This window comes from Cherax quadricarinatus, chromosome 99 (genome assembly GCF_038502225.1).
Source record: "Cherax quadricarinatus isolate ZL_2023a chromosome 99, ASM3850222v1, whole genome shotgun sequence".
Taxonomy (NCBI): Eukaryota; Metazoa; Arthropoda; class Malacostraca; order Decapoda; family Parastacidae; genus Cherax; species Cherax quadricarinatus.
This window is the reverse complement of record NC_091390.1, coordinates 7531939-7546591: the sequence shown is the minus strand read 5'-3', so window position 1 is coordinate 7546591 and position 14653 is coordinate 7531939. Positions and strand designations below refer to the sequence as shown.

Here is a 14653-nt window from a genome sequence, read left to right as displayed (position 1 = left end):
TTGTACATGTACTGGTAGTAAGTAAAGATATTATATTATTATCTTATATTTTTTTGAGTGTCTCATCTGACTGGCTTCATCCATTCACCTCCTGAAACTTCTGAGTGACTTCAAGTTTAACATACTGGTTTATTAGGGAACTTTGTTCACTCTGAGATAATAAGTGAAGGTCACTACAGTCTGGACTGTGTATGGTCTAATTATCTACTGTTATTGAAGAAATTTGTATATTAGGTTCTTTGTGATAACCTGTGAATAATTCTCTTGATTTACTTAAAATTTCAATGTTAAATTTTAACTCATTAGAAGCCTATGTTGTTTCGTGTATTATTCCTGTCCCGTTCACTAAGTTGAAAGTTGCTTGAGTTATGAAATACAGTGCATTATTCAGAGTCGGTCAGTGACTGAAATACATTAGGTTATCTTAGGTTTCAGGTCTTCACCGGGTACAATAATATAATATTTTCCACATTCCAGGATCAGTTCTGCTGCGCTGGGAAGACATGTTAACAATGCGTTCACTGGCTTGTACTACAGCACTTCTAGTGTTGGTGCTGCTGCCTCTAACTCGTAAGTTATCACCTTCTATTATGTCTCCTTACTCTTTCTACATTCTTAGTTATAATGTTTTTGTTCTGTTTCCTTATTTGATCTATTTAATTACTGTTTCTTGTACTACAGCACTTCTAGTGTTGGTGCTGCTGCCTCTAACTCGTAAGTTATCACCTTTTATTATGTCTCCTTACTCCTTCTAGATTCTTAGTTATAATGTTTTTGTTCTGTTTCATTATTTATTCTATTTAATTTCTGTTTCTTGTTATCCTGGTCTTTTTTTCATTATTGTGTTTGTTGCCTTCTAGTTATTACTTTTCTGTTTCATCAGTAATTTTTTGTTGCTTGTTAGTTACTGTGTTTGTTTTCTTCCAGTACCTTATTGCTGCATTAATTCTCATAAATAAAGAATTACCCAATATTTCTTCCAATAGTTCGGTATATTTACTTGTTATTCATAATATGAACTTAGGACACCATCCACTCCAGCTCTTTTTACATACAAATCAATTAATTACCTTTAGTACTGAATAGAGTATGAATGTTGGGATAACTCAGTAACGGTACTAGATTTTTGCCTAGCAGATTACAGTGAACTTAGACATGGGTAACAAAGAGAGCTATCAGTATGACAGCTTTCTTAACACTATACAAGCTGCACAAAAAAAATTTATTCTTTATAAAGAAATTAGATCAAATAGAAACGACCTGAAATGGATGAATAATAGACTCAAAAATATTTTAGGACAGAGGAAAGGAATTAATAGGCGAATGTAAAGAACTGAGGGTTGGTTTAGGAGTCAATACATACACATTACGAAGGTTAAAAAAGGGAAAAGAAAAGCTAAACGAGTCTATGAAATTAAAGTTGCGAGTGACCCGAAAACTAATCCAAAAAGCTTTTTTTCCAGGTTTATGAAACAAAAGTTAGAGAAAAGACAGTCTTCCTTAAAAATAACTCAGGGCATTTTACTGGCAATGAGAATTAAATGTGCTCGATTTTTAATAATTATTTTCTCTCGGTTTTCACTCGAGAAGACACTAACAATATCCCAATAATTAATTTTTATAGTAGGCCTGAAAAAGATAAATTATGTAAAACCACAGTTACTAGTGATGTGGTTATCAAACAGGTAAACCGACTGACACAAAATAAATCCCCGGCACTGATGAATTTTTTCAAGAGTTTTTAAGGAGTGCAAAATGGAACTTTGTGAACCATTAACTAATATACTTAATATGTTTCTTCAAACAGATGTAGTGTCTGATATGTGGAAGATGGGTAATGTAATTTCTATTATTAAATCAGGGAATAAGTAGTTACCATTAAATTACTGGTCAATAAGCCTGATCTCAACTGTAAGCAAATTACTAGTTACTTATTGCTGATATTACAAGAAACCATCATGATAAGCATAATTTGATTAATGATACTCAGCATCGATTCATGAGGGGCTGTTCCTGACTAACTAATTTACTAACTATATTCAGCAAAGCTTTTGAGGCCGTTGATCACGATAAAGAATTCGATATTGTTTATTTAGATTTTAGTAAGGCTTTTCATAGAGTACTGCACCAGAGACTGTTAAAAGTAAGTGGCAGCTCATGACATTAGGATAAAAGTGATGTCATGGATCGAGTCATGACTCACCAACAGTAGTAGGGATCTGTAACAAGTGGCAGTCCACAGGGATCAGTCTTAGGCTGGTCAGAAAAGTGGTAGATGCAGTTCAATGTAGATAAATGCAAGGTTCTGAAGCTCGGGAGTGTCCACAACCCTAGTACTTATAAGTTAAATAATGTAGAACTTAGCCATACAGATTGTGAAAAGGACTTGGGGGTTATGGTGAGCAGCAACCTTAAACCAAGACAGCAATGCCTTAGCATACGTAATAAGGCAAACAGATTACTGGGATTTATATCAAGAGGTGTAAGCAACAGAAGTTCAGCGGTTATATTACGCAGCTCAGTTTTGGTCTCCATATTATAGAATGGACATAAATTTGGTCTCCATATTATAGAATGGACATAAATTTATTAGAAAACATTCATTGTAGAATGACTAAATTAATACACGGCATTAGAAATCTTCCCTATGAAGAGAGACTGAAGACCCTTAAATTACATTCACTTGTTAAACGAAGAATGAGGGGAGACATGATCAAAGTGTATAAGTGGAAGATTGCAGAGTCGTCACTAGAGTTGGTGTCACCCGGAGAGGAATTGCTGGTGTCACCCAGGGCAGCATCTTCGGTGTCCACTGGACAAAAAAAACACACTCACGGATCACATATACGTGGTCACGAGAGATCCACGGAGATTGGATACGGAACACTGGTGTGAAAAGGAAATCGTAGGACAGAGAGAGTGTTGTGTTCAATTGGAATATATATCTGTGTTAGTCTACGCACAGATTGGCGACGTTTCTAGAGGTCCTTGGACTGTGTTCAGTGCTTCAGGGCAGTGAGCCACGTGAGGGTGGCTACGGGCCCCGACTGGGGCACTGAGCCTCACAGCTATGCACCCAGTGTGGGCGGCTGTGAGGTCACAGGCGGCAGCTCCGCTGCTGGCTCTGTCCCCACACCTACAGTCACCATGACAGACCCAAGAGAGCGGCCTAAACGTTCATTGGAATGCGGGGACGAGTTGGAGGATGACGTGGGGCAGGTGGGAGCCCCAACCAAGAAGGCCAAGGATGCAGTGGAGACTACTGTATCTGCCAATCTGCTACTAAATCCGTCGGCAGCCGCTACCCAAAAAGACTTGCACCTTCAGATGGCCATAGGGATCGTGGAAGGAAGCCAGGAGGCTGTAGCTCCTCAACTGGCAAGGACAGAGCCATCCCAGGTCCCTACTCCAGTTGCATCGGCCTCAACAGTGGACGGGGACTGGCTGACTCCACGTGGAAGGAGGAATTCCCGCTCAGCTCGGGCACAAGCAACCAGGGCATTCAAAAATTCAAGGTTCCCGATTACGGGTTTGTAAGGTATCTGGAAGGTCTACCCCACCTCAAGTTCCACTGCGAGTTCACTCTCAGGAACGAGGTTCTGGTCATTCCTCGGGTCGAAGATTCTTACGAGGAGTTGAAGGGGCTGGTTGAGATGCATCCCAGCATGGTGGAACTGGTTGCTTCGGAGAAGGTGTACAAGGGGGTGTTCTTACCCATCCCTGTGCCCGTCCCACTGGACCCCATTTTGGAAGTGCCCAATACTGTCAAGGCGGAGTGACTCACTGCAACGGTGAACAAGGTACCCACCAGCCAGGTGCTGATCCACCACAAAGGTCCACTTCCCACGCACCTAGACCTTGGTGTCTCGGGAAGATTCAAGACCCAACCACACATGTCGGGCCCAGTAAAATGCTTCAACTGTCAGGGGTCCAATCATATTGCAGCCACCTGCCAGCGAGAGAAGTGTGGTGTGTGCAGCAAGGCACACGACTCGAAGGACTGCATTGCAATCCTCAAACAGACAACCGGCAAAGCCCTTCGGCCGGAGCCCAAGTGTGCCAACTGCTCAAAGAGGCACCATGCCTGGAACCGGAGCTGTCCTGTGATGGTGCAGCACTGGCAGCAGGTTCGTCATTGGAATGACGCAACAGCCCCAACGCCACCCAGCCTTGGAACCACCCAGCAACAGGCAGTATGGGCTCCAATTGCGGTTCCCCGGATACCGCAGGAGGGCAATACCAGCGAATTCCCAGCATTGGGCTTCCAGCAGTGGCATCAGGGGGCACGCACTGGCTTACAGCAGTGTGGTCAACTAAGGGGTCAGATGGCAAGGTGGCCAGGAAGACAGAATCAATGGGAAAAACAGCCACAGGCCAGGCACACTGCCCAGCAGGTCACAGCTGGGCAGCAACATTCCTTGCCATCCCGCCAAAAGGCCTCTTCCCAAGGGAAGGCCCCTACTGTGAGCAGCCAGAATAAGGCAGAGGTTCCTCGCCGGAGGACTCAGAAACCCATGGCCATTCAGGCCGGGCCCAGGGTGCACCCAGCTTATGCTGCTGCAGTGTCAACAGCCACCCAGACATACCCAGTGGCCCAGCCCCTACTCGACGGGTCGTCCAGCTCAATGCCTGCAGAGGTAATGGTCGAATCATTTCCTGATCGACTGAAGAAAACCATCGGGGTCATCTCCGCGCTCCTCTGTCGCCTGCTGCCGTCGGCGGAGGACAGGGGCGCCTGCAGACAGGTCCTGTCATGAATGCTGGGCGTGGTCCTACTGGACAGGAAAGACTCAATGGAACTTCAAGCCATCATCCTGGAGTCCTTCCAGTCCATGATGAAGGAGGCCCCGGAGTCACCAACAACTTATATACCTATTATATCTATGTGACTCTGATGGGTTAGTATTATACCCCTTAAAGAATATCTTATCAATTCACATACACTTTTTAAATTACACCAAAGTGGTTGGGCCACTTACCTTTTATATCCTACCTCTCCCCCCCCCTCCCACCCTTTTCCAATATTTCCATCCTTACCCATCCTTCTTCCTTACCCATCTTACCAAAGCTCTGGTCATGAGAACTCGAACTCGAACATTGCACATCGTACCTACAATTAGAATTAGCTCAACAATTTCAATAATGCCATACGTAGAACCATTCTACCCAATTTGCATAATAAAGAGCCGATTGTATGAAGGAACATTTCACAATTATCATAATTTTACCCTAACCTAAGCCTAGCATTCCATCTGTAATATAAATGTCTAATCAACACGAAAATTTACCATATACCCCTAACCATATTCGTTGGTGTACATGATACAACCTTGTATTACCATAAAGAAAAAATAGAACAATAAAAAGGAAAACCCACTCTTCACCTCTAAAATTCAGACTTCAATTTACCATTCAGGTACATACATATAAATAATTATATAAAGCATATTGTCAAATTTAACACAATCACTTCCAACGTCTGTTATAATAATACGTCGGCCCAACCAAGAATAATTCATTCATTCTTTTCAGCTTCAAGGTCTCCTAAAAATCTTAACTACATACATAGTATTGCCACCATTTAGACAAATTAAAAAGAAAAACAATACCCTAATATATCAAAACACACTATGCTTCTATTGGCACCAATTCAATTGTGCTTACAAAAATACATTGTAATTAAACTGAAACATAAAAAGCCTTTTTTGACATTTACACAATGTATCAAAATCATAAATACGCATAGAAAATATGTATTGAATATCATTGAAAATGTTCATAAGAAAAACTATTAATGATATATACATGAAAGTAAATATATATGAAGTTATTAGTCGACAATTCCAAATATAACTGTATGGTACCTGAATCACTCAGAATAAATTATGCTAAAGTTGCACCCCGGACATACCTCATATAACATTCCATAAAACAAACTCATCATGCTACCGCCCATTCTAGGAAACCAGCCCATTTCAACTCCCGTAAATCCCGTAATGTGAAATTCCTATAACCCTCACTTAAATCCCTCTCCCATCTCCCCCCATACACCTCCTTATTCCTACACTTTGTCCTATAAAAAGTTGCTATTAACGCATTAATTCTTTCACATACGTTCGCTCCTCTCATAGCCCAAGACATAAAATTAATCCGTAATTATATACCCTACCGCATTCTCCACCATCTGATTCACCCCACCTATGTCTAAGCTTAAAACCCTCAACACCTGCAAACACCCCCCCTCCTCCCACTAATCTTATAACCTTACCCAACCAAACCCTTATTAGTTCAATACATTCGCAAAAATACACCATATGGAAAATAGTCTCCAATCCGCCACAAGCCTTGCATATCCCATCCTCCTGTATTCTCTTATGGAATAAAACCATTCCAGACGGTAAGATCCCATGTAAAAATCTATACATAACTTCTCGTACTTTAGGTTTTAAACGTGATTTGTTCAAACGCCCCCAAATATTACGCCAATCATACATCGGATAAACCCCTTCTACCACCGCTACCACTGCCTTACCTTCCACCCCATCAAGGTTTCCCAATTTAATATGTGAAGGATCGCTCATGTTTATGATGACCCGTAACACTGCCTCACCTATTATGAACTCCCTACCCACCCACCACCGTTGCTTATCCTGACGTATCTTATAAAGTCCGCCTTCCCTCGCCCCCCCCTCCCGCTTATAACTACGTTTCAAATACACACTCATAATCCTCTTTTCAACAGCTATAAGACCCAGCCCTCCTCGGCCAACCGGGAGTGTGACAACCGCTCTACCTAACCATTCGCTTCCAGTACCCCAAATGATTCTAAAAACGCACTTTTGTAACCTTTGTATCTCACTACGAAGTATCGGATATATTACTGCAACATGCCAAAGTTTACTATATAATAGAACATTCGTTGTAATCACTCTTTGATGCAAAGTTAAGTGTGCAGCTCGTAAACCACTGAGGCGCTTCAGTACACCATCTACAATACGCACTGAATTTATTTGTTGTGCTAACTTGATATCACTTACATAAACGATCCCACATATCAGTAATTGGTCCACCTTTTTCCACCTTTCAACTACTTCACATTCCTCACTTAACCCATCCCCAAGATCCATATACTTCGTTTTCTCCTTATTAATTGACATGCCAGAAGCCTTTTCAAAAACATTCACTAACTTTTCCACCCGAGGCAAATCCCTGTTACCACTTACTAAAATCGTTGTGTCATCAACATATCCTACAATGCCAGCCCCCTCCCCCCCACCCCTTTCGTTACCTACCCCATTAGCTGCTAATAAGACCCTAATTCCTCTATAAAAGGGATCCTGTAAACACGCAAAAAATATTTGACGTAGACCCCTTCTCATCTGAATTTGTTCTCCTATCCTTCCATTTACCTGCACCCTCAAGGATGCATCTTGATACAGCAATTTGGCCCATGAAATAATCTCATAATCTTCCATAACGCTTCCCGTTCTACACTATTATATGCCGCCTCCCAATCTATAGCCAACACAATAACGAAATAGCACCATAGTCTTTGGCTGTTAATGGCTCACCTTTAGGCACTAGAACGACCACAGCCATCCTTTGCTGTGCCCCTAAGACCCGATCCCGCTTAAGAATATTAAATAATCTTACCAAAAACCCTTTTAAAACGCTCCAATTTTGAAGATAAAAGTCGCTGGGCAACCCATCAATTCCTGGTGCCTTACCTAATTGCGCCCTGGATAAAGCTTCCCATGTCTCACACTCCGTTATCGGCCCTCCCAAAACGAATCGATCATGCTCTGTCAACTCACACTGCACAAACCTTCCAATGGACTGTAATGCTATTTCGCTTATTCCCACACATTGCGTTTTCAACTTAACCCAAGCATCAATATACCCACTCATACCCTCAGTCGTCGTCAACACCTGATCCACTTTATACCCTTGCATACCTACCTGAACATTCAACCCCATTAACTCCATTGCCTTGCGACGTGTGTGTTGACTCCGCAACACACACGCCGACGGCCGATCTCCCCACAAAACCTCCTCAATCCCTCCCTTAAGCCTTTCCCCATCAAACCTCTCATTTTGTAAATTTCGTATATGTTCCTTCAAACTTTCAATTTCAATAACAGGATAATTAGCATTAATTTGTGCATAGCATTCGCGTAACTGCCCCTCTAAATATTTTTGAAAACCGTATTGTAACTGATTATATCTCGTCCCTCAATTAATATAATATTCCTTAATACGTTTTTTGGCTATCGTTTCCCACCAATTAACCATGGCAACATCTCCTGGTGCTTCTACCACTAAACGATCCCACATATGTCCAAAAGACAAAAGACTATCCTCTTCCTTCAATAACCTTACATTTAATTTCCAAAATGACGGACCCCTCCGAGGCACACCCGCAATATCCACATCTATTACAACACCTCTATGATCCGAAAAAACCACATCTATCACATTCACCCTCCGCACAGTAACCGCACAAGGCACGTACATTCGGTCCAACCTCGCCGCATAACCTCGTTTAATGAAGGTATGCTCTACCATCCCCCCCCCTCACATCCTTTAACCCCACCCCGGTCAATATATCCCCCAATATACCCAAACAACACCCCGCACCTCTTGGCTCCACATCTTTACGACGTATCACGCAATTCCAATCTCCGCCTATTATTGCAACATTCGGTAAACCACGTAAAAAATAGACCAGTACGTCCTGAACAAATTTAGTTTTAATACTCACGTCACCCTCAGCCGGGCCATATACACATACTAAACTAATGGGAACCCTACCCCAGGTTCCATCCACTCTAATTACCCTCCCCTCCCCCCCTTCACTACGCCTTACTATAAACGGGCTAGTTTCCTTTACCAAAATGGCAGCCCCACCTTTCAAACGTGTGGCATGTTCCATGTACACATTATAACCACTCATATCCAACTCATAACCAGGCCTAAAATTATGTTCCTGTAAGAATACCACATCCACACCAAGTCGCACCAAATACTCATTAAACCACTTAAGCTTCCTCTCAGCTCTCAACCCGTTAATATTTATAGTAAAACACTTGAATTCAACTAATGGGTTTTCCTTTTGTCCCCGGCATTGACTTTACCCCAGTTCGTTTTGCAACACCTCTGTCCCTCCCCCCTTTGTTGGGAATCACCTTTGCAATCCCTTGATCCTTAGGTTCACCTTTCTCTCTGCTGTACCTCCACCCAAGACTTTTTCCCAGGGCGTTGGGCAGGAGTGAGCACATCATCAGAATCCGATGATGCTGCAGTCCTCTTTCGTGTCCCGCCCTCCACCTGCATTTGGATATCTGAAGCACCTTCCTGATGCACCTCCACCTCTACTGCATGCACCTTCAATGCTTTAGACTCTCTCGTCGACAAACCGTCATCTCCTGCCATACCATCATTTACAGCAGTCCCCAGAACTAAGCCTGGGTCTCCCACATGATCTAGGACAGATTCCTCTAACAAGACATCCAACGCCTTTACCAAAGACGCCGCCACTTCTTCACCCATATTAGGTATTCTCTCCTCTAAAACCTGATGTATGTCCAAAGACTGAGATTCTCCTTGTAGCGTTACAACTGGCGATTCGAGCTCCTTTTCTTTGTCCACCTCCTCACTCCATGACAACCGTTGTTGGGGCGGCGTAGCAAGAGACTGTTCTCTTTCGTCGCCTACCTCGCCCACTGGCTGCTGTTGCCGTTGCTGTTGTGCCGGGTACCCACTTCGTTTCCCACACTACGCCGCGATGTGGTCATATGACCCACATAGCCGACACGTACGTCGTTGCCCCGCATACGTTACATAGACTTGAGTCCGTAATTCCTTCAACACAACATATGAAGGAATAGGGTGTCGTAGAGTCATTTTAACAGTATATGTACCTTCCAGCGTACCTGCATACGGTCCAGTTGCCCATCTCCCTGCTGTGGCTACGTGAACCGTTCCATAATTACGCAGTTCACTGCTAATGTCAAAATCAGTCGCCTCAAAAGGCACATTCCTGATTTTCACCCAAGTGTATTGTCGAGATACATCATGGAGTCTCACCGACACAGCTGTATTAACCGGTATGGTGGTCTCGTGATACTTGTCGACCACCGCCTCGTAGACTCGTGCAGACGTCATTTTAACAAAGATTCTCGTCGTTCCATTGAGTGCGACACCACATATCTCCTCATTTGCTATACCATAGGTATCGCGAATGATCGCTGGTAGCAATAAATCCATGTTGGATCCCGTGACAGCCCCACGGATCATCTCAATGCAGACAGTGTTGATTCGTCTTCTGCTATTCAGCGCCATGTTGGAGAAAATAAAGTTTCCACCAACCAACTGCGCAAAAGCGGACTCAAACAGGAGCGTCTGCGCAGCACGCCCTCACGGCCCGGAAGCGATGAGGACAATGTAAATGATTAAATTGTTGAGCAGTCACAAATTATTTAGGATTTTTTTGAGTAACGGTTATGTGCTATTTAAGGTGTTTTTCCGGTTAATTTTGAGTGATGAGGTGATTTCTAAGTTGGTCCTTAAATTGATTTGTAGGAAGGAGTCCTGTAGTGTGTTCTGGTAATGAATTTAATAAACCATACCATGGGTGAAGTTAGAACCCGCGATAAGAGTCATAAAACTCCAGACCGTCATGTTAGCCACTTGGCCAGCTAGCTATAATAAGAATCATCCAACTAGGTATATTTCTACACCATAGGAAGGTTAGCAGAGGCCACCAAAGTGACCACAAATGCAAGTTTTTGCAGATGAATCTCCAGCTAGCATGGCCGGGAAGAACTCTAGCTCAAGTCCCCTCAAAGCCATCAACATGACGGTCACGCTTGCTGGAGATTCGTCTGTAATAACTTGCATTAGTGGTCACAATGATGCCTATACTAACCTTCCTATGGTGTAGAAATATACCTAGTTTGATGAATCTTATTGTAGCAGCTGGTCCAGTGGCTAACATGACGGTCTGGAGTTTTATGACTCTGATCGTGGGTTCTAACCCCACCCGTGATATGGTTTATTTGCAATCGTGTCATTACGATTTCTTGAGGATGATATTAACGATACCTTCTACAAGAAGGATGATCTCCCATTGTCTTACTCTCAACTGATGAAAAATTTACATTTTACTAAAATTGTTTGCTTGGAATTGTTGAAATCAGATCTCTTACTGGAGAATGACTTTTCTAATCGGTTTCAAACTTTTAACATTGTTGAGCATTTTTAAAATAAATCTTGCCAATAACTTTGACATTTAAGGAAAATGTTTCCCTAGAGAAAACTTCTTCAGATCGGCTTCAAATCTTAAATGGTGATGCATCTTAAGTGGAAGTATTTATGTATTAATATTTGGCTGTTTGAGTGACAATTTACCATTTTTGGCCAATTTGTAAAACTGAGTTTTCTTAACAAATCAAAATCATATATTTTTCTTTCAGGATTCCAGAGAATTTGGAATTAATTACAAATGAAAAAGTAAGCGACAAAAATATGAATTTACTAATTTATGATAATTATAAGTTTAAATAAGAAAGGAGACTCTTCTAATTTTTTTTTTCTCAAAGAAAAATTTTCTTCCTCAATTGTTTTTGTTTATTCCTCAAGTATGTGTTATTCGATCGGCTTCAAATTTTCACCACTGATATATCTTGTGCAGGATTCCTGAGAGTGTTTACATGTGTGAACGACCTGTGTACAACGTAGCTTAGTACAAACACTGACTCCTGAAGTGTTTACATGTGTGAACGACCTGTGTACAACGTAGCTTAGTACAAACACTGACTCCTGAAGTGTTTACATGTGTGGACGACCTGTGTACAACGTAGTTTAGTACAAAAACACACTTTGATTCCTTGTTTTTATTTGAGAAGGATTCCCTCTAAGAAGATTGAAATATTTAATGAAGTTTGTAAATGACTTTTTCTCACTAATAATCTGAAAATAGAATACTACGTTTAACGTTAGTGCATGTAGCTTTGTTGTGATGATGGGGTTTTATCTAAGCAAATGAACTTATCTTCCCTTGCTAGGATTGAATTTGAGCGACTTCCATTCAACAAATGCTATATAACACCCACGAGATTAACACTTTCCTCTGAATAAAATAAAACAATTTCGACCATCATCAATCTTCAATGGTCGACACAATGCAAGAAACATGAAATTTTTCATTAGTTTAGGCTTAATGGCAAATCAATTGATCAACAAACAAAGAGAGATAGTAGAGGGCAACGAGTGACTAGCTCCCTTAAGGTTTACTATACAAATAGTAGGAGTCTAAGAAATAAGATAGATGAGCTAAGATTACTTACAAGTGTAGGTAATATAGATATTATTGGTATAACAGAGACCTGGTTCAACCTGAAAGATAGAGAAATGCCTTCTGAATGCAACATACAAGGTTATAAACTATTCCACACTGATAGAGTCAATAGGAAGGGTGGTGGTGTGGCGATGTATGTCAGAGAAAATTTAAATTGTTGTCTTAGACATGATATAAGATTAGAAACATCGAACACAGAATCTGTTTGGCTACAGGTTCTCGAGGGACGTGACAAATTAATTTTGGGTGTGATTTATAGGCCCCCAAACCTTGAAAGGGAGTGCAGTAAGCTGTTATGTGACGAAATTCATAAGGCATCGAGATAAGAAAATGATGTGATAATGGGAGATTTTAACTTTAGACAAACTGATTGGAATAATATGACAGGAAATCTTGAGTCTAGTGACTTTCTTGATATGGTTCAGGATTGCTTTTTAGAACAGGTTGTGACAGAACCAACAAGAGGAAACAATCTGTTTGACTTGGTTCTTGCCAACAAAGATTCACTAATTAATAATCTTGAGGTTAATGACGAGCTTGGGAAAAGTGATCACAAATCACTTAGTTTCAATATATCATGGAATTAACCAGATACCTGCAATCAAATCTCTGTCCCAGATTTTTGCTTGACCGACTTCATGGCACTGAAAAATTACCTGGGTGGGCTAAATTGGGATGTCCTGACTATGGGTCAGGAAGGTGATCTTGGTTGCCAATATGACGTTTTTCAGAGCATAGTTCTAGCTGCCCAGACAACTTTTGTTCCGAGTAGGGAAATTAGATCTAACAAATTTGATCCCAAATGGATGAACAATAGATTAAAACATCTTATTGGTCAAAAGAGACGCATATATAGGCGTATCAAAAGAGGGGATGGGCAGTTAAGAAATCAAAATATGCAATTAAAAAGAGAAATAAAGAAAGGAATAAGAAAAGCAAAAAAGGATTACGAGGCTAAGGTCGCAAGGGATTCAAACACTAATCCAAAAGGGTTCTTTCAGGTAAACAGAAGTAAGATTAGGGACAAGATTGGCCCACTTAAGAGTAACTCTGGTTAGATCACTGACAGTGATAAAGATATGTGTGAAATTCTGTATACCTACTTCCTCTCAGTTTTCACCCAGGAAAATACTAACGATATTTCTGAAATAAATTATGTAGAACAGGATGATAATAAACTATGTACGATTGCGGTAACTAGCGACATGGTCCTCAGACAAATAGAGAAACTAAAGCCTAACAAATCCTCAGGTCCTGATGAACTGTTTGCAATGGTGTTAAAGGAATGTAAAATGGAACTTAGCATACCTTTGGCTAATCTTTTTAACATATCACTACAAACTGGCATAGTGCCTGATAAGTGGGAAATGGCAAATGTAATACCTATTTACAAGGCAGGTGACAGGTCCTTGGCTTCGAACTATAGACCAATAAGCCTTACCTCCATAGTGGGAAAATTTATGGAATCAATAATTGCCGAAGCAATTCGTAGCCATCTTGACAGGCACAGATTGATTAATGAATCTCATCACGGTTTTACGAAGTGGCGTTCCTGTCTTACGAATTTACTAACTTTTCTCACTAAGGTGTTTGAGGAGGTAGATCATGGTAATGAATATGATATTGTGTATATGGACATCAGTAAGGCTTTCGATAGAGTTCCACACCAGAGGCTATTGAGGCAACTTAAGGCACACGGAATAGGAGGAGAATTTTTTTCCTGGGTAGAGGCATGGCTGACAAATAGACAGCCGTGTTCATCAGGGGTCAGTGTTGGGCCCGTTGTTGTTCACAATTTACATAAACGACATAGATGAGGGAATAAATAGCGACATAAGCAAATTTGCTGATGACACCAAAATAGGCCATCCAGTTCATTTTAATGAGTCACTAGAGCACTCCAGGATAATTTGAATACAGTGATGCAATGGTCGGAGAAGTAGCAAATGCAGTTTAATATTGACAAATGCAAAGTTCTAAATGTTGGACAGGAAAATAACCATGCCACATATAAACTAAATAATGTAGATCTTAATACTTCTGATTGCAAAAAGGATCTAGGAGTTCTGGCTAGCAGTAATCTAATACCAAGAGGACAGTGCATTAGTGTTCGCAATAAAGCTAACAGAATTCTTGGCTTGATATATAGAAGTATAAATAATAGAAGTCCTCAGGTTGTTCTTCAACTCTATGTATCCTTGGTTAGGCCTCATTTAGACTATGCTGCTCAGTTCTGGTCACCGTATTACAGAATGGATATAAATGCTCTGGAAAACGTACAGAGGAGGATGACAA

General features: G+C 41.2%; 1 protein-coding gene across 1 annotated transcript in view; it reads left to right on the top strand.

Annotated features, from left to right (window-relative positions):
* The first annotated feature begins 417 nt into the window (after positions 1-417).
* LOC128704769 (turripeptide OL11-like) overlaps positions 418-14653 on the top strand; it is a 28898-nt gene continuing 14662 nt past the window's right edge. Inside the window, exon 1 of the mRNA XM_070079503.1 lies at positions 418-570. Coding sequence (XP_069935604.1) covers positions 504-570 — 67 coding nt within the window. The 5' untranslated portion in view covers positions 418-503. The remainder of the gene's footprint in view (positions 571-14653) is intronic.